The sequence below is a fragment of the Centruroides vittatus genome, unplaced genomic scaffold (assembly GCF_030686945.1).
Source record: "Centruroides vittatus isolate TY-2023 unplaced genomic scaffold, ASM3068694v2 scaffold_386, whole genome shotgun sequence".
Taxonomy (NCBI): domain Eukaryota; kingdom Metazoa; phylum Arthropoda; class Arachnida; order Scorpiones; family Buthidae; genus Centruroides; species Centruroides vittatus.
The window spans coordinates 552,406-579,994 of NW_027122706.1; the positions used below are offsets into that span (position 1 = coordinate 552,406).

Here is a 27,589-nt window from a genome sequence, read left to right on the forward strand (position 1 = left end):
TGGTATCAACTTGCCATCTTGACTAATGGAAATGCGCCGGACAGCAGCGACACCTTGATCTGAAAGACCGATCTGAATGTCTGATTCATCTTCAGACATCAGATCAATTTCAGATATTACACCACGTGATGAGTTTAGGCTTTCGTGTGGTGTGACAGTGACTTCTATTTCTCCCAGAGTCTTTGTTTGCAGAAGTTTTGCCGATTGTTGTGGGGAAGCTGTTTCCACCAGTAAATCTCCTGATCTTAATTTTTGTATTTTTTTCAATTGTCCAATTATCAATTCAAACAATTTTTGAATCAAGAATGGAGATGCTTTAGATAAGGGTTTCTCTCCAGTCGCATGCACTATTAAGTACACTGGAATACTGGAGATTTTTTCATTGGTGGTTGTTATTGTTGTTGATGCACAAGGACATTTTGAATTTTTTGAATCCATTATTGAAAAATTATTATTCACCTCCCAGTGACCCCACCCACCATGGGGCCCAACAAGGGGATGCTGTCACATGGAGTACTTCCATAGACCGTCACACCAGGGTTTCCCAGGAGCTATACCCTCACAATGCAGTCAAGAAGAGCACATCTTGTCTGACGTGTCCACCTGGTCTGCATTGATCAGTTGACTCCAGGCCAAGGCCAAGGATGACTCAACGACCAGCCAATTGACTCAAACGGAGCCTGATTTGAGCCTCCCGTTTATCTGAAGCAGGGGCCAAAGCAGTGTGTTGGGGACGTTATGTTGCCCCTCAACTACCAGGATCCCCCTTTCCGGCATATGTGCCACCACGCACGGCAAACACGTGGGTGGGCGTTCAGATCCCAGGGATGGTAAAGAAGAGTTACTAAACCATCTCTGGGAGGTCCCCTCACCACAGACAGGAACCCACATCGAGGGGACTAAGATATTGGGAATGTTATTGTTATTTTAAGAAGTATTGTAATCTTCCAGTATTTTTTTAATTTAGCTTGTTATTTTTTTGGATTTTTAATTTTATGCCTCCTGGGATTTGATGTATCAGAATTAGACTTTGATGTTGGTCTTGCGATAATCCAGAAATTTCAAAATTGTTACATGGTGCATGTTAATAACTCCTTTTTGCGAAAATTTCTGACATTTTGCACGGAGATTTGTGTATTAGAAGGATCAATATGGTGAGGAGATACAAGGGTCAAATGAGTATGACTTAATGAAGATTTTACTTGTTATTAATATTTACATTTTTTTTATTATAAAACTTGTCTTTACCATCAAAATTAAGCTTTTTGTCATTTTATAATAATTAATAATATAAAAAAATTAAATTAAATATCGTAACAGATGGCGCCACGCACAATTTTAAATTTTTTTTGCCTTGAAAGTTACGCAACTCGTCGCCGGACTTTCTATATGGTAAAGCAATTCGAATTAAGTTATTAATATTCAATTTTAACTGCCACTAAAATTAATTGATGAAAGTCATAAACTTAATACTGAAAATTTTTTATTTCGTGTATTTTTTTTTCATGCATACAAAGTATTTACATAGTAGGCATTGGACTCTGTGAGGCAGCTCTTTTTAGAGCAGGAACTAAATTATAATTTACTACGTTCAAGAATTCATTTTGTGCATGAGTGTAAATATCATTTTGTATTAATTTCTTTCCAGTAGCATTAAGAGGTCCAAATCCACTAACGCTGACTTTAGGCGATCCTCTTCGAGTGAGGTAGAAGGTTTTCATAACTGGGTAATTTCGGTTGATGCTCGTTGTAAATACTGCAAATGCGGCATCTCCAGACAATTTGGCTGTCACTTTCCCCTTAGTTTTCGGCAGTTGTCCGTATTTCGCTTCGACGTCATAATTGATTTTAACGTCATTGAAGACCAGAGTGCAATTTAAAGTGACATTACCAAAATCTCGACGAAGAGCGGAACAATCTTTTTCTCTTCGAACTTTAAGCAATCCAGTCATATTTACATTATAGTACTGTACATTGACGTTGACTTTAATGAAGCCTAATTTGTCTTTATGTTGTGTAGTAAAATTATTAAGACGAGCGGGATCGACATTCGCATATGTTGCCTCCCTCGGTAAATTTGTACGTAACACGAGGTCCACATAATGGTTAGATTGTTGTGGAGTTCTTGCAAAAACCACGCCTGAAATAAGCAATAATAAATTATTATTTACTTTAAACATTGTATTTTAATCATATATCAAAGTTTTTTCAGATTACTGTACTTTAATCTTCAATTTATATTTCCGAATACGTTGTTTAATATACGAGATCCAGTCAAAATTCTGACGATGAAAATTTCAATAGGTCAAAATTCCGTCAAAGTCTCGTCAAATAAGAATTTGACATGCTATTAAATCAATTATGATCGCATTTGTGCAAACAAACTTGTTTGTGTAATGAGCAAGTATCAAAACACTATAAAAAACTTTCGTTAACGTTGTATTATTTGATCTTCTATTGAAATATAGTAATTTGGGATCACAGAAAATTTTTAACTTTTATAATTGTCACAAATTATTTGATTTTTTTTTTCATTTTATTTACTAGCCAGTAATGAAACTCGTCAATTTTGTGGGGGCTTGAGGGCCGTCAAAAACTGGATTACGAGAGTTTAGAGTAGGACTCTGCCACCAAGTGTGTGTTGTCGGACACACCTCTGAGTTAGACAAGAAAAACAAAAAGGCAGATAGTTAAGGCACGAGGGTAGAACGAAGTTCAGGAATGAGCCACTCAGGAGGATGAATTCAAAGTCAAGTAAACTAATTTACGAATAAAAGAGAAAATTTATTATAGAAAAACGATACTTAACATTTGAACTTAGTTTAAATTAAACATAAGTGCAAGATCTGTTTCAGGAAGTTAACCTATTTCTATTTGTAAAACGGGAGTACCTAGCAGGGGGTATCCGAACGTCGAGACTCACAACATACCAGGAAAAGAGTTGTCTTCTCTTCTAGATGTTGTGTTGATTTTCTTCTTTTCCGTTTTTTTCTTCCTGAACCATCTTCCTCTCTCCTTTTTCTTCACTTTCTCACTCTTTCGCTTTCTCTCCCTTTCATCTTCAGTTTTGTCTTTTTTCTCCTCCATTCAATCCCTTACTAAGTCTTTCACTTCCTCTGATTTTCGTCATTCCCTTCTATTTTATTCTTCGTTTTGACCAATCCGGATTTTGTTCCGGAGGAAGTTGAAGTAATTTTTGATAAGCATGATTGATCAGCCTTCTCCCTTCTCTATTAAGAATTATATGCATCTACGTGACATGGATGGAATAACATCAGTCTTCTAACACCATTAAAAAAGGGTCGTCCCCTTCGTCTTTTCTTTTGCATGTTGTGAGATTTATAACAACTAATTGATAATTTTTTTAATTCTAATTTGTTTATCTTATTTATTTTAAATCGGTATTACTAAAACATTAGAAAGGGGGTTCCTAAAATCGGAAAAATAGGCGAAATTCCTTTACACGTTGGTTGATAAACAAACAATACAGGTGTCGCGTTTACACATACATCTCCGAGATGTGGGTGCAAAGGGCGTTAACAATTGTTCGTTGCACAACCAGACAAGACCAAACCGGATATAAAATACATATATAGTTTAAAATACAATAAAATTTCCAACTTATTGTTTAAAGAGAGTACATTATTAGCTAAAAGATTAAAATAAATTGATTAAAATTAAAATTATACAGATAATGTTCAAATAATTACAAATAATTTTACAATATTACGAATATATATATATATATATAGGTATATAATAATAACTAAAATTTGGAAGGGAAAATGGTAGGCCTCACAACGTTTTAATATTTTAAATTATTATATCAAGTCTGAAATATACTTACCAATGAAAAATAAGAAAATGCAGAAACTCGTCTTCATATCTTTTGTTTCTGAAAAATATAATATTGGATTTATAGAGTAATATTTTCAGTATAATGTATATGGAATTAACAAAAACTTTAACAAATATAAAATGTTAGCATCTAATTTTACATTTCTCAATCCATACGGTAAGATTTAATTGTCATTTTCGAAGAAAGAAAATATTACTTTTGACATAACTTATTTATTTACAGAAACATAAATAATCAAAAGTATTTTATATGAATTATTTTTTAAATAACTAATGAAAGCATATATTAAACATCTGGAAAAAAGTGTGGAGTTTCAGAATGTTTAATATACATTTCTACGAATTTAATTTATAACCTTTACACTAAACATTCATTAGCCGAGGTAGAATTTGATAACAATAAGAATCTCCATTGTCTTATCTCAGTTTTTGTGTAGAGACATTTTATCTTAAATACGATAACAATTCATTTAAAAACAATATTTGTTGCTACAAAATATGACTAGCAAGTAATTGTAAAAAGAAAAACAATTGTTATTTTAAAAAATGAATAAGAATTAAAATCTTTGCGTAAAGTAAAATTATACTTTATATTTTAAGTTAAGAACATTTTACAGAACTCTTTTAAATATTTTATTAAAAAATAAATTTTTAAATAATCAAAATTCATTTAAAAATATATGCAAATACATAGATTTACTTACTGCGAGAAGCTAGTTACTGTTCAATAATTGGTCGAAAGTGAAGCAGATCTCCAGAACAACGTCTACGTATTTATACTATCTGGCATTGTTACGAAATAAAATTATTTCGTCACACGTATGAAATAATTCTGACGAATGATATCATGTTATCGAAAAGATACAATAGATAAAACATCCTAGATACGACACAGGAAATATAGTTTTTATCTAAAATATATATAAAACAGATCTGTATATTTTGTATCCGGCGATAGCGAGCTTCAAATATATAAAAATATTTAAAAATTAATTTTAATATTTTTTTAATTGAAACTGTGGGCTATATTGTGAGATTTTTTATTAGTATTTCGTGAAATTAAGCTTAGGAAATTAAAGTACAAAATAAATGTAATATGTACACAGGCGCTTCTCTACTTGCGATCGGGTTTGGTTTCCAAGGTGTTGTTGTAAGTCGAAAACTAACCTAGAAAGTACATTTGTACACTGAATAACCACGTACTGTTAGTGTTAGATTCTTCAATGTACTTAATAGAACACATTAAGCTCATTTATCCGCTCGCTACTGCTTAGTAAGGGTGTTTCAAATGCAGATTTTTTAACATAATGCGCTTAATTTTTTAAGGATAGGTTTAGTTTCCACGGTAATAGAGCGACATTTATCTCCATTATTAGTTTTACTATTGCTTTATGGACGCATTTCTAAAGAATTAATCGTAAAAGTTTATAAAAATTGCAAACAACAGAGAAAAACTCGCTTACTCCAATGTTACCAACTTCAACTCCACCTCACGAAGGCGATGGCAAAACGTCATAATTCGCGCGAAAACAAAAAATGACTACATGTGATAGAAATAAATTCATACTAATTGTATTTATTATTTATTACTGGTTAAAGACTAAATTTAACAATATTCACGACCAGCAAGAGAATATGCGCGAAATTTAAGTTTTAGACGTACGGCCAAATTGTTCGTAAGTCTGAAAGTTCGTAAGTTGAACGTTCGTAAGAAGGGGAGCTCCTGTACGGTGTTTCAACAATTCATATCAGTGACACCAGTGTGAATTATTCAATAGGTGCCTACGGCTTCGTCATCTCGAGGGACCTCAAATATTACGAACGATAATATGCCTCTAAAACGATAATATGCCTCTAAAATTTAGTGAACGTTTAAAAACGTATATTATAAAGGAAAAGTATGTTATCATTTAAAGATTTTAGTGTCTTTTTAATATTAAAAAAATAACACTTTTACATAAAGAGCCTTATAACAAACTAGGACTTCAAGAGACCATAATTAGCTATTGGGTGACACAAAATTTGTTGCAAGTTCACGAGTTGTTATTCGTCGATTTTTAACAATTTATTTCAGCAACTTTTCTTCTCGACAGCTCTTCGGTGCCTTTTCGTTTTGTATTCTATAGATCGACTAGTTTTTATACTTTGTATATCGTCATATCGTTTATGAAACTCAAAAAAACATGGCATGCCTAATGAGCATTTTATCTACCGACATTTCGATTTTAATTTTGTTAATGATATTTATGGTCCATAAGTTAACTATTTTTAAAAATGTTCGATAATAAAATTGCTTTGTTAATTTTTAAACGATATTTATTTTTACTAAAGAAAAGAGTTACTGTCAGGAAGCCATCCCATCATTCTGTCGTCTTAATTAAGGCGGCTGATAAACACTATTTTGAATTTAAAAAATGCTCATATGATAATACTGTGAATGTACTCTCATAAGATTACTTTATGTATACATGTTCGTCTGAAGAAGCATATACCTCCAGTTTCAAAAAGTCACCTCTAGTTTAAAAACTGGATTAAAAAAGTTTGGGTATGATATCAATGAAATATACACTTGATTCGTAGATACTATAAAACTAAGTAATATCTAGTAGATTTGATTTATGTTAAGATTTAAAATACACTTAGTTAAAAAAAATTGACGGACGGATTGACATTGGTCAGTTTGTAACTCCTCTTCGTGACATTAACAGGACCTTTTATCAAGCCCATTATTGGTTCGGCCAAGTCCACAATCCGAAAAATTTCTGGGTAATTCGACCCATCTGTATTTGATTCCGAATCACTTAGAGCTGCCACCTACTCAATATTGTAATGAATATTTCACTTTTCTGCTACTATTCCATACGCAGAATGTGATTACTATTGGATTTATGATGCATCGACGTTTTTGCTACAGAGTATATATACATAAATTGTCAATAATATTATATTAGGTTGTGCTAGATACTAATTAGATCATAAGCACAAATTTGTTTTATGCAAACATTATAGCATCACCAATAAATAAATAAATATATATATAAACTTCATCACGCAGTATAATTAACTCACATAAATATCTTTTCATAATATATTAATAACTACGTTATATATGTAAGTTACATACATATAAATTTTCCTAATATTCTCAAATATTTTTAAGTTTCGAAATCACATGTAACAAAGCTTTTCCGAGAATATTTGATTAGAGAAATCGCAAACATTAAGATAAGTTATGAAAACATTTATTTATCTCTTTCGCAAATAAGGATATTTATAAATTTTATACGATAATTTAGATATGTAGATTACAAATACGTAAGCTATGACTTTTATTATTATTGATTTTAAATTTATGAAACGAATAAATAAATTATAAAGTATAACTAGCAGATAAGCCCGGCGTTGCTCGTGCAAAAGTAACGATAGCGAAGATTAAGATTATTACGTTGTAGTCAATCTTACCTGTTTTTACAGAATGCAAGAATTGGGTCCTCCTGTTTCCAGACTAATTACAGAATTTTTAGATGGGTCTAACAATATGTTCGATTTCCCGCAATAACGAAAAAAACTGCATCTGCGTCTTGCACATCGCTTTCTCTTAACACTTCCATTGTTGATGGAAGTGTTAAGCCTTAATCCTGTCCCTCTCCCCCGTTGGGGAGGAATTTCAAAAAATCCCTTCTTACAAGTTAGTGTGCTTTCTCGTGACGTACCCTAACTGTGTACCAAATTTCAACATTCAACTTCTAACCGTTTGGGCTCTGCGCTTATTATTATTATTATCAACCCATCTCGATTATATATATAGATTTATACATTATATATGTAGGACTTCTTTTCGTCTTCCGTCTTTTTCTCGCCGTTTTCAACCGCTTTCCTCTCTATTCGACTCCCTCTACCGGCCTCTTTCGTCTCGTCTCGTCTCGTCGGCAGATGGCGCCTCATGGGATTCCGCTTTCCACAGCTCGGCCATCCTGCAGTTCACTCCGTCTTCGAAGAGATTACCGGAAAACTAAAAATACTTGTTCTTCTTGTTGTTTTTATGCTTTTTTTTCTTTTGTACATGTTTAGAAAGTTCTGGGAAAATTTAAGGTCAATAGGCAACAGCTTCATGTGGTCAGCTGCAGTAACGGGCCACATTGGGCCCTTCATAATGACTAATTTTCTCAATCTGTCCGTAGGCATCGTCGAGGTAATCTTGTAAGGTCCAAAAAACTTAGATCTTAGTAAGAAAACTTAAATTCAAAAAAATGGGTAATTTTACCATCGCATTCAAAAAATTTGGTATATTTAACAAGCGCTTAAAAAAGTTGACAGAAAAGGACTGGATTAGTCGAATATCAAATCATTTTTTAGATGTATTTTTATTCACATATAAGGAAGCAATGAAAATTGCAGTTACTCGCACACTTAAGTAAGTTTATAAACTGTAATTCGCTTATTAAATGTATAACCTATAAAATTTTTATCCTATTTTATTTTCGATTACTTAACGAGGGTGTAAATATGAAATAGATCCAAAACATTCTTTTACGAGTAAATGAATTTATTTATTTACATGATATAATTTCTCTTATTTAGTTATTCAATTACCTTTCAAATAATTTAGTTTGCCTGAATTGTTATGATTTCTCGAAATTGCTTGTAATTTTATATAAATAGAGAAATTTAAACTGAGCAAATTTCATAAAAATTAATATCCATAACAATATGTATACACCTGATATTTTCGTTTACAGCAACATTAGTCTAAAAGGTTTTTATTTTTTTACTGCTAACGTATTCATTACTCTTTATGTTCCGAAAATATTTCATATATAAATTATAAATGTTAAACTTTATTACTGCAATTATTAACAATATTAATATTTATATTTTATTTGCATTCTCCGGGTTTTCCCTTCTTTCATTGTACAGTTTAATTTTGTAACTGATAACAGATATTGGGAATGTTATTGTTATTTTAAGAAGTATTGTAATCTTCCAGTATTCTTTTAATTTAGCTTGTCATTTTTTTGGATTTTTAATTTTATGCCTCCTGGGATTTGATGTATCAGAATTAGATCTTGATGTTGGTTGCGCGATAATCCAGAAATTTCCAAATTGTTACATGGTGCATGTTAATTAATTTTTCAAACTTAGAATTACAGTCTATCATGAATTTTATTGTTCGCTTCAGTTTTAAATACACATCTAAGAATTATATACGCTTTTATTTGTACTATACAATATATTTTGTAAAATTTTACGGGAGAGCAATTTTTACTGTTTCGTCTTACGATTTTACTTTTTCAAGTGTCCCAAAGGGACACTTGAAAAAGACCATGGCATTGATTTAACTGTGAATTTTGCGCCAATAATTTACTTTGTATTGTTTATGGCTGATTGTTCATGATTATTCACACGATATCCAGTAAACGGCGTTAAAAATTTGAAGGTTTTTCTGCGAGGAAAGTTCTTTCTATTTTATTTTTTTTTTTTTCCGTCATCCGTCTAGCTGTCTTTCCTTAATCTCGGCAGGAAGTTATATGGATAAAGAAGACCAGATATGAAAACATTAAGGGCAGGAAACCCCCGATTAACTTTATAAAAACTACCGGTCTGAAACAGAAGTCACGTAATTTCAATTCATAGTTTTCCCGTAAAAGGTATTAGACAAATGGTCAGCACGACTCTGTTGTTAAAGGAATAGTATGCTAAACAGGAGCAAGACAATACTAATTTGAGGTGAAGAGCTTATATTTTATATTAAATAAATTTAAAATATGATTAGAAAAATTGCAGGCCGGCACTGTGACGATGTCACAATAAATAATTGCTCATTTATATCATTATATTATAAATAGGAGGGATAAGTTTGATTAATTCCAAGAATTTACACATCTAAGACTGATTGACCAATTTCTGTCATAGAATTTTTATTTAATTCTTCAATCTCTAATTTCACGACAAGTTAAATTATAGTTTTACAATTTTGTAGTTTTAATAAAATAAAAACATTAGTTATTAATAAAGTTAACTGTAAATTTAAATCTATTTGACTTAATTTTATTTTTTTTTTAAATTACAACAACAATAAATCAGCAATTTTCAATAAATGCGCAGTAAACATTAATAACAAAAAATTCATTCGTCGATGCTAAGTATAAATGTATATCATCAATATATTTTTTGCGAGCGTAGGCAATTAAAAAATATAATAATAATTTTATAAATATAAGAGTTATTTGAACGAAAACGTAAAGCATAATTTCTTTTCACCTTTTCACGTTTCTTATATTAAGGTAAGCATTAGATTTATATAATTTTTTAAAAATTTGAAAAATTATAAAAACATTAAATTGAAATTTAATCGAAAAACACTCCTTGACCAAAAAGACTACTCACCCTGATAAAATCATCTGACTGCTGCAAAACTAAGCTTGCACTATGTCTGAGACAAGTATGTAAATGACTACAGTTGCCCAATTGCATATCAAGTAATGCCACCAGGGTGTCTTAAAATCGGTACCTCAAAATCCTATAATAAACTCATGTTTGGGAGTCTTCGAACGCCATACAAGCTTATACAATGCAGACAAAGACATTACGCACTGCTGGCAAAATTTGAGATATGCCACATTTTCGGACTGAAGAAAGCAGAATGGTCATTTTGCCGCATTCCCTGCTATCTGGATCGTTTCACCTGGCTTTGAGGAGGTGTTTACGTCAGAGCACACGTACAGTACATGGCAGCAGGCTCTGGTCATTCAGATAGACTATCAAGAAAGATGGTCAAGAGATAATATGGAACAGCTTTGAGAAGCAGGTGGAAGCCTTGCTGCAGACCCCTACCTATTCCAAACCATTGGCAAGCGAGTAGCAGAAGCAAATTTGCACGCACGGCGACCGCTACGCGTCTTACCATTAGCATATTGTTGGCTTCGTTTGCATTAGTGGCTAACAGAGAAGCATGGACTATTACAGACTTTCAGCATATTGCCTTTAGCCACTAATCTTGTTTCGTTTGGAAACGGACGAGTACGGACAATATTAGAGTGTAGTCTATTCATGAACTATTCAATCCCACATTTATTATTGAGCGTCGTACTGACCCTGTTGTTAGTGTGTTGGTCTGGGGAACTATCTCTTATAATAGTCGATCATCTCTAGTAGTGGAGACATTGATGACATAGCGATACGTTCGGGAAATTCGTGTTGCTTTTCATGGCAGAGCTGCAAAACAGCCATTTTCCAGCAAGATAATGCACGGCTGCACACGTGATGAGTTTCCTAGGAATATCTTCGGCACGTTAAAACATTGCGTGGCTTGCCTGGTGCCCAAACTTATCATCCATCAAGCATTTGTGGGCCACTTATAGACGCCGACTTCGGCCATCTGGAGTGTCAGTTGCAATATCTGTCGCAAAATGGCATACGATGTCTGTATGTCTCATTCCCGATCGTATTGTCGCATATACATGCAGGCGGAGAAAGCACTCCTGCGATTACTTTAAATTATATTGTTGTTCCACAGGAAATTCTTTGTTTAAAATAATATTGTAATCATTTATTACCGACTAATCAAATTCGACTGTTCGACTAATCAAATTCCATTGGATTTCAATACCTTTAACTTGGTGCTTAACTTTTTTTGTCAATGAGTCTATATATGTATATTCTAAAATTTTTTGTATAAATCCATCCATTATATATTACACATCATTTTGTATCCATAACAAAATTATTCGATTTAGTACCCTCGTTACAGTTTTCCGAACAATTTCGAGCTAGTTTACATTATAAAAATTATATTATTAAAAATTACATTATAAAAATTATCAGAAATATGAAATTTCATTGCATATTGTAAAATGAAAGAATGAAATGAATTAAAAAGTAAAATAAATAATAATTATTATTTAACGCTTTAATCTATTTTATTTATTATTATAAAACTTTTAACAAATTTTTCAAACTGGAACATTCTATTAAGGTAAACACATTGTAATAAATACAAATATTAGTAACAATAGGCCCATGTAAAATTTATAAAAATCTAATATTATTTTAATTAAACTTTTATATTTATTTCAGAATAATGAAATTGTTTTTATTTCTTCTTTTGTTCATATTTTCTTGTAAGTACTTTAAGTAATTCATATTACTTATATTTTAATTTATTCGCAGTTATTTTTAAGATATTCTAAATAAATAAAAATTTATAAGCAAAATTTTCTATAATAGATGCTTCTGGAAATAGGACATCACCAATTTCCAATATATATATGGACCAAGTGATGGCATCAGTGTTAAAGAGTGGAGGATCCAGAGCAATATATATGAAGAATTTCACAACTTATCATATTCTCAAATATAAAAATGTAAAATTAAACATAGGTATCAAATTTGAATATTTTCATTCACGGATAATGAATATGTATCATGTTAAAAGATATGGTGATTGCACTCCAATTATTCGAAAGAATAATACTCTTAATTTCAGTTGTGTTCACAGTTTCTATAACATCGAATTTGATTATTTTGGAAGAATATCTGCTGAAGAAAAGTTGCTGGTGAAATCGTTTGCAATTTACATTAATTCTTCTCCTTTTCTTGCAATAACAGAATTTAAAACTTCAATCAATCAATCTGATTGTGTGCCTTCAATCGAATATTTTTCTCTAATTAATAACGTATCTATTAATCATATTATACACGAAGATAAAAAGATCCCGAAAGAACTTCAGGAATTTGCAAAATATGGCTTAGTTCAAAATTCTATAAATACTTTCTTATCTGCATTAAATACACATTTTGTGCCGTTATATCGTCGAGTGGTTGCTAAGACATCTATTCTGAAATCATGTTTTGGATCGAATGTGTATGAAAGATAGAACTATATTGAAATATGTAAATTTAATAAAAACGAAAAATTATTCTTGAGTATTATTTTGTTAATACTACTTCCTCAAATATACTAGAGAAAATATGTGTGAAAATACGGTCTTTTCGCTATCAGTAAATACATGGGGACAAAATGGCCTTAGGAATTACTAAATGATGCTACTCGTGTAATTTTATTCCAACAAACGAATGTTCGGGAAGAAAGTTTATTTCGTAATGGCGATCAAAAAAGTCACACAACGTCATACTTTTTTTATAATCTCAAATTTCTTGAAAAATATTGGATATAATATAATTTTCTAACATATGTTCTACTGCGTAATGATCGTGGAACTACTTTCCTTGCATATGTAGGAGAATAATAAACATCGGCTCCATTCTTATTCGGAGAAAGGCTATATAAACAGCAATATTCATACTTATTAATTAATAAAGAATTTTATTTTTAATTTTCTTATAAAGTTAATTTAATTTATTTGTTTTTTTTTTCTCAATTTAAACGATTAAAACATTTTTTAGAATATATTTGATTTGACCGATTCTATAAAACTGCAGTACGTTTTATACATTTATGGAATGTACTGTACTTAATGACATACAGTCAAACCTTTGAATAACGGTCGCTGAAGAAAACAATATAAATGGCCGGTGTTTGGAAATTCGACAATATTAAATTATTATTATTATTATTATTATTATTGGCTGCAGTAAATTAGAGTAATTATGTATGTACTGTATTAATATTTTTATTTAAAACGAATAATTACTTGTTGTGACATCGTCATATAATGCCGGGCTGCAATTTTTAATCACATCTTTAATAATTTTTTAATTAAAAAATATATCATGACTGTATATGCTCTCCACTTCAAATTAGTAGTCTTTTGTCCCTGTACAGTACATCATACTTTTCCATTAGCAATAAAGTCGTGTCTATCTAACATATTTTTGAATTGAAATAACATGACTTTCGGTTTACATCAGAAGTTCGTATATAGTTAATTGGGCCCTCCTGTTCCTTAGGTTTCCATATCTGATCTCGTCTTACATCTATCTAACTTCGCGAGATTAAGGAAAGACAGACGGACGAACAGACGACAGTGGGAATTTATAGGTTTAAAATTCTTTCAAATTGCAGCCAAAAAATTAGATCCTCTTTGAATTAAAGTTTAAAAATAAAGAACATTTTTAACGAAATAGTAAAATCACTTTTATTGATGATACATCGCATCCAAAACTCAAACAAACTAAAAGAAAACATAAGCCAAAAATGTATTTCCAGATAAACTTTACTGTGCTTTTATTGGACTTTTATAAATATTATTTAACATTATTTTCATTATTAGTTTGGTGGATAGAGAACAACACCTAAAGCTGATTCTAAAACAGGAATTTTATATGCCAGGTTACTAAAATTAGGTACAAAGCGTGTATTTAATGATTTTAAGAATGCTGTAATTGAATAATCTGGTAAAATTTCTGCAACAACCTTTCTAAACACAATAGTTGTTTCAAAAGTGCGCAAAGTGTAATTAACCGGTGCATTATTATCTAAAGCAAAATCATAAATTCCAGGAAAATCGAATAAATAGCGTGTATTAAAAGAAGCTTTAGCATAAAATGGTATATAGTCATAACGCAGTTTATAACGATATCCGAAATTATCCGGTGTTGAAGTAACGTTCCAAACCATTGCAGAATAGTGAAAACTAATGCCAGAAAATTCAAGGTAGCAGGTAAAAGAAAGTGAGGTGTCTTTTCGATAAATAGGAGAACAATTTCCATGTCTTTTAACTCGATAAAAGCCGGTCATTAAACAATCTGTATAATCTATTTTTAATTGTACAAGTTTCCCTCCAATATTATGCATTTTCGAGACGGTAAAATCGTATATATTAATCGTTTCATGTCCTTTCTTTCTTGTAATCGTTTGTGTTAAAATGTCCATATAATTGTCAGCAATTGGTGATTCTGATGCTTCTGAAATATATTTATAAAATACGATATTAATGGTAATGACGTTATCGATCATTTTATTTTATATAATGTTCTTTCTGTATTCATCGATACTTACCACATAAGAAGACAAAAAGTAAGAATAAAATCACTTTCATAATGTTCTTTTCCTAAAATGAAAATAATTATTATAAACTATAATGATATAAATCGTTTTCGTATTTTAAATTAATTTTACTTTATACAATAAGATAAATTAAACCTTATTAAATGTTGTAAGGTTTCATGAAGATAAACCCTAAACTAGCAGCATTTGTAAATCTAATAATTAGTTTTAAAGGACGAAAATTTTAATGAGAAAAACATTCAATATTGCCGTTTCATTAAAAGTGACGTCAAATAGAAAAACTACTTTATACTGTGTTCTTTTTTCATTAGAATTTTTAAGGTTTTTCAAACAAGTATCGTAAGTATAGATGCAATGTAATAACTCGCCTATAATTAAATAAATTTACCTGGCAAATTTGATACAATAAATGTTTTACAATCTAAGTATTATATTGTATCATCACATATTTATAACGTTTTAATAATCGAATCAATAGAAGACTACAAAGATAAGACTTGTAATTGCATATTATACAGCAAAAAAATTAATTAATAATTTTTATGTATAATATTTTAATGTAAATGTATTTAATTACTTAAATCTTAACTTTTTCGAAATAAATTTGTGCTTGATTGATTTCATAAAATAAGGCAACGAAGAACAATCTGCGAAGGGAAATTTCTTCCAAAACTTTTTACGGGAAACTGTCTTCTATTCAAGTGTTAGACACGTGAAGAAAGCCCGGAAAACTCCACTTGGCTGACTTCTTGGTCAGGAACGATCCCGACTAAACTACCAGTGTTCAATGGTTTCATCCGCTCTGCCAGTAATGGATTCAGATTTGAGATTGAATGGCTTCGTGTTAGTTAAATTTACTCAAAAAATTTTTAGATTTTATGTAGAGGCATTCTTCGTCAACTGCAAGGACATACTTTTCACCATTAATTATGACTAAGAGAGATTGTCAAACCATGCAAGATTGTTTCTAAACGTCTACATTTTCATTGAGGTAACACGAGAAGTTTTGTTTGGAACATGTGTATTTTTGTAATCTGCGTAAAAAAGTTTATGGGTTCCGTGTAATTCTGATTTTCACAGGTTTTACTGTATTAAATATATGCATACTCTTTTCTATTGAAGACCATTTACTTATGGTGTTTTAACAATTCAGCAAAATCTGTTTTTGTTTTTTATTGTCGATCCCTTCCCAACGCTAGATTTAATTCGCTAACCCATTACTATACAAATAAAAAGTAAAATAGGAATAAAATAAAAAATACAGTATAAATTCTAGTTATATGAATTAATTAAACATTAATTATTAAATTTATAATATTAATATTAATATTAATCGTTTAAAAAGGAAAAAACATATCGAATTTCGTTTAATTTAATATCATTTTATGTTCAAATAATTATTTATTAAAATTAATCTCTGAATATAATCAATTCTTTGTATAGAATAAAAAATACTTACGGAGTTTTCATATAAATTAGCCTAATTATTTACATTATTTAATTTAATTTTTGTCATGATTCACTTTAAATAGTCTGAAAAGAGAGAATTTCTACCAATAAAAAAAGTGTTAAATAGACTATTTTTAAATTTATTTATACATTTAAGACTTAATGTTATTATACAGAATAACTTGTCATATTCAATATTTATTTTCACAACTTTGTAATTTTTATGCTGATCGTTAAAAACATAATATTGAGATTCCGCATTAAAAACTGATGACTGACATAAACACTATAAATAAGGTTTGTACACATAAACAGAGTCTGTAAACAATTTAAGTAAAAGTTGTAATAAACACTAATTATTGATATTTATCACAACATCGAATTAGGATATTTATTAGGAAAAATATTTAATTATTGCCTAGATAAGTTTTAACAGAAAACAGTTTTGTTTCGATCAGCTTAAAAGCCCATCAGTGACCAAAAAGATAAAACCACCAAACACTAATAGTTGGTCATTTTCTTCGAATGTGTAATACATAAATAGGAACCAGTTTCCCATATAATTCTTTCCGGGAGGCACTTCACTTTGGCAGATCGTCCATGTGTTGCGGTTGTCGTATCACAATAATCTACTACAATTAGTTTAAAATTTAAGGTTATTTAAAAAATAAGGTTGAAAATGGCTAAAGGTCAAAGTGTTGAAGATGTAAGAAAATGAAATTTTAGGTGAACCGAACGATGTGGATTTTGTTTTAATAATAAGAAAAATATTGAAATTTAGACAAAAAACCAATGTCTTTAAGTTCAAGACAAAAATCTCGTTTTCTTAGGCCTATATTTTAAATATTTCGCACTCAGACTCTTAGTCATCTTCAGTTCTTAATTGTCATTATCACTGTTTTATTTATAGGATAAACGTCTAAAGATATACATTCAGACATGGGAGAAAGAAACGCTACAAAATGTAACAAAATTTATTTAAGTAGACCTACTTAAATTTTAGACATTATTATCATCATTTCATCTTCATCTAATGTAAAAATGTTAATAAAATTTATTTTTTTCGTTGTTTAATGATGTAAAATGTTTTATAGAAAATAAAGACAATAATTACCCAAAATATAAATATGATTGACAATATATTACAAGTTATTTCACTATTTACAAATTTATTTTTTAATACCTAAGTTCAATTATTCCAGATTTAGAAAACCGAGAATATAAATCGAAACAACTTGCTCCAGTTTTGTATTCTAATTTTAATATTTGAAACTGTCGCAGCATTAATGTGTTATAGAAAACAAACGACAAAATAATAAAATAGGAATAACTATATAATGTATATATTCAGGAATGATTTCCATAAAGTTCCGGGATCGAATTCGATTGAGCAATGCCAGTAGACAGAGTGTCTTGGATATATCAGTTCTCTTCCCTCGTCATCTGATCGCTCAGAATGTGGCTCCGACCGAATCCTTGATAGGTATAATTAAAAAGGCCGTCTTTGTGCGAAGTGGGAAAAAAGAGTCAAAAATGAAAAAGTCCGACATTGTGACAATGTCACAATAAATAATTGCTCGTTGATTATTCACATGCTTTTAATTTTTTGTTGCCCGTTTGAGTATTTCTCAACCCGTTAGGAGAAATAAATATTTTCTTAATACTGAACAGAAAAATGGATTATTTGCTAATCTTCTTGTATGTAGATTTTCCAGGAATTTCTTTAGCTCGGAGAATCGAATAATTAGTTAAGATGAAAGAACAATAAGAATCTTAGGATTACTTATTGTTATGTGTATCGAACTACTCATTTAAAAAAATCCAGCAAAAGTTGCTTAACTTTCCTGCAACATTTAAAACTGCGTGTGTGGAGCTATCTGTTACGATATTTTATTAAAAAGAACTTTTTTATTTTTAATTATTATAAAATGGCAAAAAGCTTAATTTTGACGGTAGGGGTGGCTTATATATATATATATACATGTAAATTGTAAATGCTAATAATGAGTTAAATCGTCATTAAGTCTGATCCTACGGAAGATATAACGCGACCCCTTCATCTCTTCACCCCCTCGATCTATACTCACCAAAATTTAATAGCATCAATCTCCCTGCAAAATTTCAAAAATCGGAAAAATCCACTTCTCTATTGTATATTTTCTGTTGATAATCATTGATATGTTTATATATATATATATATATTTACAAAGTACTTAAAATATATTAAATTATATTTTATTTCCTTGCAAAAATTATCAATATAAAAGGTTCTGTAGGAATTAATAGTTTTATTCGAAAGAATAAGATCGTGTTTAAAAAAACACCTTTTCTGATAATTATATGACATTGAAAAAATTGAAATAAAATAAGAGAAAACAGCCAAAAATATTTTTCAAATAAATTTTATTATCTTTTCATAAATATTATTTATCTGGTGGATAGATAACATAACCTAAAGCTGTTGCAATAACAGGGATTTTATATGCTAACTCACTAAGATCAGGCACAAAATACCTATTTAAAGATCTTAAGAAGAAGGTAATTGAACGCTCTGGCAAACCTTCCGAAACAACCTTTTTAATCCTCTTGGGCGAGGTAAAACCTCGGTAAGTATAATTAACTAGTGCTCTATTATCTAAAGAAAAATCATAAATTACAGGAAAATCAAAAACAAAATGTGTTTTAAAACTAACTGTAGCATAAAATGGTGTGTAGTCATAACGCATTCTAACACGGTGAGGAAGTCTCTTCGGTGTTGAAGTAATGTTCCAAACATCTGCAGAATAGTGAAAACTAACTTTAGAAATTTCAAGGTGGCATGTAAATGTCAGCGTGGTATTTTCTCGATATATAGGAGAACAATTTCCATGTCTCTTAACTCCATAAATGCCTGTCATTGAACAACCTGTATATTCTACTTTTAAATGTGAAAGTCTTCCTCTAAAATCATGCATTTTCGAGACGACAAAATCAGGTATATCGATCGATTCATATTCTTTCTTTCTTAACATGGTTTCCGTTAAAACTTTCATATAATGGTCAGCAATTGGCGATTCTGATGCTTCTGAAATATATTTATAAAAACACCTTATTAATAAATTATAATATTATCTTATTATTTTATTTTAAATAATGTTCGTTCTGTATTCATTACTTACCACATAAGAAAACAAAAAGTAAGAATAAAATCACTTTCATCGTGTTCCTTTCCTAAAATTAAAATAATTATTATAAACTATAATAATATAAATAGTTTTCGTATTTTAAATTAATTTTACTTTATATAATAATATTAATTGAAATTTATTAATTTTATGGTTTTTTTTATTCTATTAATTTGAAAAATAAAAATAATTTGATCAATTGAAAAGTACTTTTATAAACAAATTTTGCATTTTTAATTTTGCACTTAAAAGAAATAAATGAAAATGCAATAACTAAAATATGTGTTTTATTTTTTAATTCATTACAAACTTCAAAAATATGAATTAGTTTCTTGGAATTTTTTTTCTTCATAAAACGTTTTTATGGTAAAGAGTGAATGGAAAAGTAGTATAAGTGGAAAAAGTTTTCTGTATTAAAAATATAAAGAAAAGTATTAATTTAAAAATGAAAGGATAATAATGACACGCAAGTAAATATATCTATTTATTTATTTAATTTAATAAAATACGATTTTTTAACCAATGTTTAATTTTACAACCGATATATTCAAGTTATACTATGTCCCTTGTACTATTATTTCGCTGAATTCCTCATATATTTTATAAATTTATACGAAGAAAAATACGTGTAATAGCAAAACTTTCAATGTTTGAATCCAAATAAAATTATAATTATAATAATAATGCTCATGTATTACCATCGTTTCTTTATCATTACCTATTTGTTTTAGCTTTTGCTTGGCCGAGTGGATATAAACCAATGAGTGAATTCAGTTCTAGAATTCTGGCGCGTACAGAACTCATTGCTATCTTTCAGTAACGAGAATATACGGTTTCCAAGAGGACTTTCCATACGAAAACGGCCCTATTTACGAGTAAAGTTCACAAAAACGTCCGATGTGTTCACTATTGGCGACCGACCCGGTGCGCCAATAACATCCGATGAAGTTCTGTGTATCCTGTTGGGAAACACCGTTGCAGGTCCGTCGGGAAGACACCTTGCGAATATTCCGTTGCTTGAAGGCTCCGCTCGGGTCCAAACGATCTTCGAAAACTTCCCTCGCCAACCGCCGGATGGCGTAACGTGGGCGAACTTCTCGAATCCCGTAACGAGACGAACTGCCCGAATCACGTAACGAGACGAACTCACTTCACCACCTGCGTCCCTCTCTCTTTTTTCCCACACCCCAGCGTCCACTTCCCTCTTCCCGCCTCGACCTTTTTCGTACACACATGTCGGCCACGTGTCGGATGACCACCCGGTGTTTTCCCGTTCACATGTGGTCAGTCCCTCCCTCCACCGTCTTCTTGGAACGATGATCGTTATCAGAGCAAAAAGGGAAGGGCGGGAATCGTGTTTACACAATTCCACCCCGACATTACGTAATACACAAGCGTAAGAAAACTCGAGAAATTCCACGTGTTTGGAGGCCAGTCCGTTGTTAGGTGAGAAACAGCGATCAATTACCAGTATTCGATGAGTTTATCAACCCCGCCACTGATTGATACTAACTTAACTTTGAGCTTTATGGAGATAAAATTATTTTTGACTACAAGGAGACTACAATTTTTATTCCCTTTAGGAAACACTGCGTTACACAGTTGGGCAATTTTTTATCTCCTGGTGTAAAAATCAATGAATAATTAAACGAGTTATTTAGATTATGTAAATTGATTTGAACCCGCAGTTGAAAGAGTTTCCATTTTTAAACATATTAACTTAAAATAAAAACATCTTGTCTATTTAATAATTTAAAAAATCAAGATTTACAAATATTACCCTGATTATAATATACTCTAACTTTGTAACGTTGAAATCACGCTTTAGTTTCTTATCAAAAATTAATTAACTGCAATCATAGAGTTTTAAATCTAGTGTGTTAAGTCTATCAGACGCTATCTGGAGTGAATAGATGCGACAAACTAAAATTATATATCTGTATTTAGATACGTATATTTTTAAATCCTAACTATACAAAACAATACAACACACGTTTAGGTTTTATAGGTGTTTTATTTATCTAATTAGCATATAAGACATGTGCAAAAAAACAATGTTTATAATTAATCCTTTCTTATGCATACTCTTGCCTCAATAGTGGAGCAAGAGTATGCACGTGATTGTGCCAACATATCTTACCTTTTTATATTAACAAGCATCACAAACTAATTCTCCTGATCTTTAATAACCAGTATATTCTTCATGCGTACCATTCTTTACATTTTATCCATTCTTCTGATGGAGGTTCTTCGTATTTTTCATTGCAGATGTGACTTTGTTAACAGAGTTTTTGCCTTTTTCTTAGAGATTAGTTTTGGTAATTTGCTGGGAACTGTGCTGATCAGTAGCGTAGCGTAGTGGGAGTGGCACTTATAGGGGCGGCAAAATGTCACAATAAATAATAATATCTTGTAAAAATACCTAAATAAGGGGGCGGCGAAATTTTCCTCCGCCCCAGGCGGCTGACACCCACGCTACGCCACTGGTGCTGATTCCGGTTTCATCTATATTAAATACTTTCCTGGGGTTAAATTTTATGTTATTTTATAGTTCTTGCAGCATATTGTAAAATTTTGCAAATTGCAGGCGATTAAGACCCATTGCTCGAGTAATACTTGTAGCTTCAGGTTGGCCAAGAGATAAGGATGGTCCATTAAATTTTTTTGAGTTTTTAAGGAAATAATAAGCCCAGGCTCTTCCAGCTAACTGAAACTTATGATTGAATGGATGCTTCAATTTATTCTTTTCTGCCAGCTGGTAAGCTGGTAAACATTTTGGTATATTTAATTGTGCATGTAAGGAATATTTTCATTTAAATTAAATTTGCTAATCTTAATTAAATGAGATAGTTAGGTTCAAGTAACCAAGCTAGTTAAACCAATTCCTCTTTATTAAAAATACTAAACAGTAAATCCGTACTATTGTTCCAACACTCTTGCCCTACTGAATACTTTTCATGTTACACTGAATAAATTAATGACATTATGTTTGCGGCGGTAAACGAGTGGCATTAATAACAATTCAAAGAACGACATATCTTACGCTTAAACATTTGTTTTATTTACATGCGCATTTAAGGCATAATTCTGAATTCTAAACAAAAGAAAATTGGATCAGAGCATAGAAAAATCATTTACCTCAAATAACGAACAACTTTTAATCTCGGTGATATTAAAATCGCGCCCAGTAGGCGTCCACCATTAGCTGTATCAAGTGATACCTGCCAATCAAATGTTGCCAACGTGTAAAAGAAGACAAAAAGTGCAGCTCATATTCTTGCCCCTCGCGCATTCTTTCTCCACATTCTCTTATGATTGAGCAGAAAATATTTAGAGCTAAGTACGATAAGAATCCTCCAGACGTAAAAGAAATTAAATCAAGGATGAAAAAGTTTGCGGAAATTGAGTTGGTTGAGAAAAGAAAGAACACGAGTACACTGTTCGTTTCCAAAGAAACAATTGGTGCAGTGCAAGATAACTTTAATCAATTACGTAGTATGTCTTCTCTACGGTTACAAGTACCAAAGTTTACACTATACGCCTATACGGAAAAATCTACAGTTATATACCTACAAAATTGGGCTATTTTAAGAGCGTAAACTTTGATCATGAACTTGAGGAATTTTCTATCCGCATATTAAATAAAATTGGCGTAGATAAACAGTTTGGGCAGAACGTTTCTTTTTCGGATGTGACCTCATTTCATATTAGTGGTGTAGTTATTAGGCACAATGTGTGTACGTATTTCAGGTTCAAAATATATGTAGTAATAAAGCATATTTGTGACAATCCTAAAATCAAAATGTGGTGCATCCTTTTATACGATTATATTATGAATCTTTCTTCATTCACGAAACGATTAATGAAAACTTATTTCTAGACCAGTTTGTTAATTATGATAAATTGCAATTAAAACAGAGGCAGCCTAGTATTATCTTCCAACTGACTAGAGCATTCGCTCATTGGGCTCAAATTTTTGGTAACACTTTAGATGAGATTAGCAGATTACAGCTCTATTCCGTCATCATGCGACTTTCATTCGAAAAAAAATCATTCAAAGGAAAACGTTTTATAATTCAAGAAGCTGTTCAAGAGGTTGTAAAACATTTATTATTAATGTTATAACTAGTCTTTCAATGCAAGAAAAATTTTAAACCTAATTAAAAGATAAAATGACTACCTTAATAGTTATGGTTATATTTAAACTCAAAATAAATATCTGTGCAATATGAAAGATTCCAGTTCGTTTTCATCTCACTCTCCTAATAATCCAATCAATATTAAGATAAAATTAGTAAATACGTATTATATATATCGTAATGAAATTTCTAATTCATAATATACCAATTTAGAGAAATTTAACGTTTAATGATTAGAATTTTAAAAAACTAAAAATAAATTATAAGTGAAAACAGTTTCATATTAGGTTAAACCTACTTAGAAAGCAGTTTTCTATAGAAATTTATGTAATTTTGATTAGTTTACAGAAAATTATTTCAAATAATCATTAAATAATATGAATTTAAGATATTAAATTGTTTAATCACTTCAACTACATAAATTAATTACTCTTAATTCTTATTTAAATCAATTATTAGTATTAAAATTAATTCATTAAAAAATAAAGAAAAGATTAACGTTTTTTCAACTGAATGTCATATTTTATCTAAACGATGAATTCAAACTAAAGTTTAATAATAATCAGTAGTTTATATAAAGAAAATACTTACGATTGATATCTCAATTATTTTATTTAATTTTTGTCATTTACAGTTTAAATAGTCCGAAAAAAGAAAAGTTATACCGATGAAAAAATCGATAAATAAACTATTTTTGAATTTATTTATACATTTAAGAATTAATATGATTATTAAAACGAATTTTTTATATGCAATATTTTTGTTTTCACAACTTTGTAACTTTTTCTGCTGATCATTAAAAACAAAATGTTGAGAATTCGCATTAAAAACTGATGACTGATATAAACACCATAAATAAGTTTAGCACAAAATAAACAGTCTGTATACAATTAAATAAAAGTTGTAACAAATGCTAAATATTCATATTTATCACAACATCGAATTGACCTTTTAGAACAAAAATATTTTAGGTTAGTTCAGATATAAAAGAAATAAGTATTATTACTTTAATAAAACCATTGTTGTTATTTTAAAATTTCCGTTATAAGCAATATTACATTCATCTAAAGAAATACAGTACGTTCAAGTCTTTCATGAGAGAAAGAAACTCTGTAACAAAATTTATTTAAGTAGGCCTACTTAATTTTTAGACATTATCATGATTCCTTATCGTTGGACCCATTCCTTTAATTTCATGTATTCATCTCCACATAGTAAGAAAGCATTTCATCTTCATCTAATGTAAGAATGTTAATAAAATTTATTTTTTTTCAGTATTTACTCACGTAAAATGTTTTATAGAAGAGGAACAATATCTAGAATTAAGTATGATTATTGGCACTACATTAAAAGTTTATTTTTTTAACACTTAGACAAGTTCAATTACTCCAAATTCAGAAAATGTTTCCTCTTTTGGGAGTAAGTAAAAATTTTTATACATGTGGCATTTGAAAAAAATCTATGATTATCTCCAGTCAAGGCATTCTTAATTTATATTATTTAAGTCCTAATATAGAAGATGGCTAAAGTGTCATCTTATCCCTCTAAAGTGAATCCGGAATCGAATTCGTGTGAATAACGCCAAGTTTTCTCGTAAGCGAAGTATCCCGGATATGTCGGCCTTCCTTCTCACCGCCCGATAGTTCTGATAGTTCACCGCCCGGTCAACAATGTGTAAAGTCCGAAGTCAAGCTTTATACTTGTATTTCGACAGCAAAAGGTCAGATGGTACGCAATTTATGTATTTTAATAATATAATTAAAATCGACATTGTTTTCAATAGAAGGGTTAGGGTAATTTCGAGGCCTTAGAAAAGTTTTTGGAAATTCAATAACCAAAAAAATTAAAACTCAGATTTTCTTCGAAGATTTCATTGTTTTCTTTTGTTTTTGCTTTGCACAAAAAGATATAATTACAGAATAAAATAACCAATTACAGTATTGCTATCGAAGACAAATTCTCTTTTGTTAAAAATCCAGTTTAGTTTGACTTTAGTACAAGTTTCGTACATGCTTGTGTGTTGTACCGTACATGCCATTAAGTATAGGTTACAAAATACGTTCGAGAAATGGCTTTCTGTACAACTGTACATCATTAGAATAAAATCAGCTTAATCTTTTATAATGGTTTTGGCAATTATATTATTTTAAAAGTAAAAGATAGTTTATTTAACAATTACATTAAAAAGTACTTGCTGAATATTCAGTCTAATATTTTTATAAAATAGTCACGTATTTCATTAAATCATATTCTGAACTAGTTAACATATCTTATGATTCAAAATAAATTAGTTTAAAAATTTGTGAAATGTCTACAAATCTTTCGTTAATTTATCTATTTACGACATCTATAGTCTTGGAAAAATATTTTACTTGTAATATTATTCAGCATTATCAAATGATACTGCTGAATATACACTTCACAATGCACTGTACGGTACATCTTTGGTGAAGTGTCAACGGGTGCCATTGTGACAAATTTGCATGTGAATAACTCTAAAACTAATAGAAGTGGAGTAAAACTGATGCTTCTATCGTGTTTCTGTGTAAATTTTAGGCTTAATTAATACATGACATGACTCCCTTCCCTGTTGAAAATTGTGAACTGCATCAAGAAGGTGACCGCAATTTTTAAACATAGACTTTTAATTGTTATCGTAATGCGCCAAATTACAATCCGAAGGAATTGTTTGATGAAATATGAAAATTTTGATAATAACAATAATTATTTATTGAGCAAAGAAATCGGGTATTTACTACTATTGTTCTGACTATATATCTTGTGATCACTTCTTTAGCTCAGAAAATCGAATAATTAGCCTTGTTAAAATGAATAAAATAATTGAAAACATAAGCCAAAAATATATTTGCAGATAAACTTTATTATACTTTTATTATATTTTCATAAATATTATTTAAAATTATTTTTATTATTTATCTGGTGGATACTGAACAACACCTACAGCTGATGCTATAACAGGGATTCTACTTGCTAAGCTACTAAACTCAGGTACAAAATCCGTATTTAATGATCTTAAGAAGAAAGTAATTGAACGCTCCCGTAAATATCTTGTAACAATATTTTTAATTATTTTAGGCGAGCTAAAACCGCGGTAAATATAATCAATTGCTCTATTATCTAAAGAAAAATCATAAATTACGGGAAAATCATAAATATAGTGTGTTTTAAAAACGACTTTAGCATAAAATGGTGTATAGTCATAACGCATTTTTATATTGTAAGGAAGTAACTGTGATGTTGAAGTAACATTCCATATCTTTGCAGAATAGTGAAAACTAATACCAGAAAATTCAAGATGGCACGTAAAAAAAAGCATGGTTTTTTGTCGATAAATAGGAGAACAATTTCCATGTCTTTTAATTTGATAAAAGCCGGTCATTAAACAATTTGTATATATTAATCTTAACTTTGTATGATTGTTTTCTATAATATACACTCCAGTATGGGCAAAATCAGGCATTTCAAGTGAGTCATATCCTTTCTTTCTTATAGTCGTTTGCGTTAAAATGTCCATATAATTGTCAGCAATTGGCGATTCTGATGCTTCTGAAATATATTTACAAAATACGATATTTTTAATAGTAAATTATGAGATTATTGATAATTTTATTTTACGTAATGTTCATTCTGTATTGATTAATACTTACCACATGAGAAGACAAAAAGTAAGAATAAAATCACCTTCATCATGTTTCTTTCCTAAAATGAAAATAATTATTATAAACTATAATAATATAAATCATTTTCGTATTTTAAATTAATTTTACTTTATATAATAATATTAATTGAAATTTATTAATTTCATATTCTTACTAATAATTTGGAAAATAAAAATAATTTGATTAAGTGAGAATCATTTTTAATAAATATTGCTTTATAATTATTACTATTAAAAGAAACTTAACCCATTTGACTCGAGTTTTCACCTGACCTAAGGGTTGGTTGCGTGGAATTTTTCGGGTTTCTTTTGCGTGTTTAATACCTAACTA

The 27,589-nt window shown here is 30.1% G+C and overlaps 2 protein-coding genes across 2 annotated transcripts in view; both read right to left on the reverse strand.

Moving 5' to 3' along the window:
- Nucleotides 1-1,466: 1,466 nt before the first annotated feature.
- LOC136988866 (uncharacterized) overlaps nucleotides 1,467-27,589 on the reverse strand; it is a 539,116-nt gene continuing 512,993 nt past the window's right edge. Inside the window, exons 2-4 of the mRNA XM_067286856.1 lie at nucleotides 4,563-4,607; nucleotides 3,848-3,895; nucleotides 1,467-2,140 (exon numbers count right to left, since the gene is read on the reverse strand). Of these exons, the coding sequence (XP_067142957.1) occupies nucleotides 1,521-2,140; nucleotides 3,848-3,884 (657 nt within the window). The 5' untranslated portion in view covers nucleotides 3,885-3,895; nucleotides 4,563-4,607 and the 3' untranslated portion in view covers nucleotides 1,467-1,520. The remainder of the gene's footprint in view (nucleotides 2,141-3,847; nucleotides 3,896-4,562; nucleotides 4,608-27,589) is intronic.
- On the reverse strand, nucleotides 14,058-16,307 carry LOC136988867 (uncharacterized). Its single transcript, XM_067286858.1, has 3 exons — nucleotides 16,287-16,307; nucleotides 14,819-14,870; nucleotides 14,058-14,724 (listed from the first exon to the last, which is right to left on the reverse strand). Exons 2-3 carry the CDS (start codon nucleotides 14,856-14,858, stop codon nucleotides 14,087-14,089), a joined length of 678 nt encoding a protein of 225 aa, XP_067142959.1. The 5' UTR covers nucleotides 14,859-14,870; nucleotides 16,287-16,307; the 3' UTR covers nucleotides 14,058-14,086.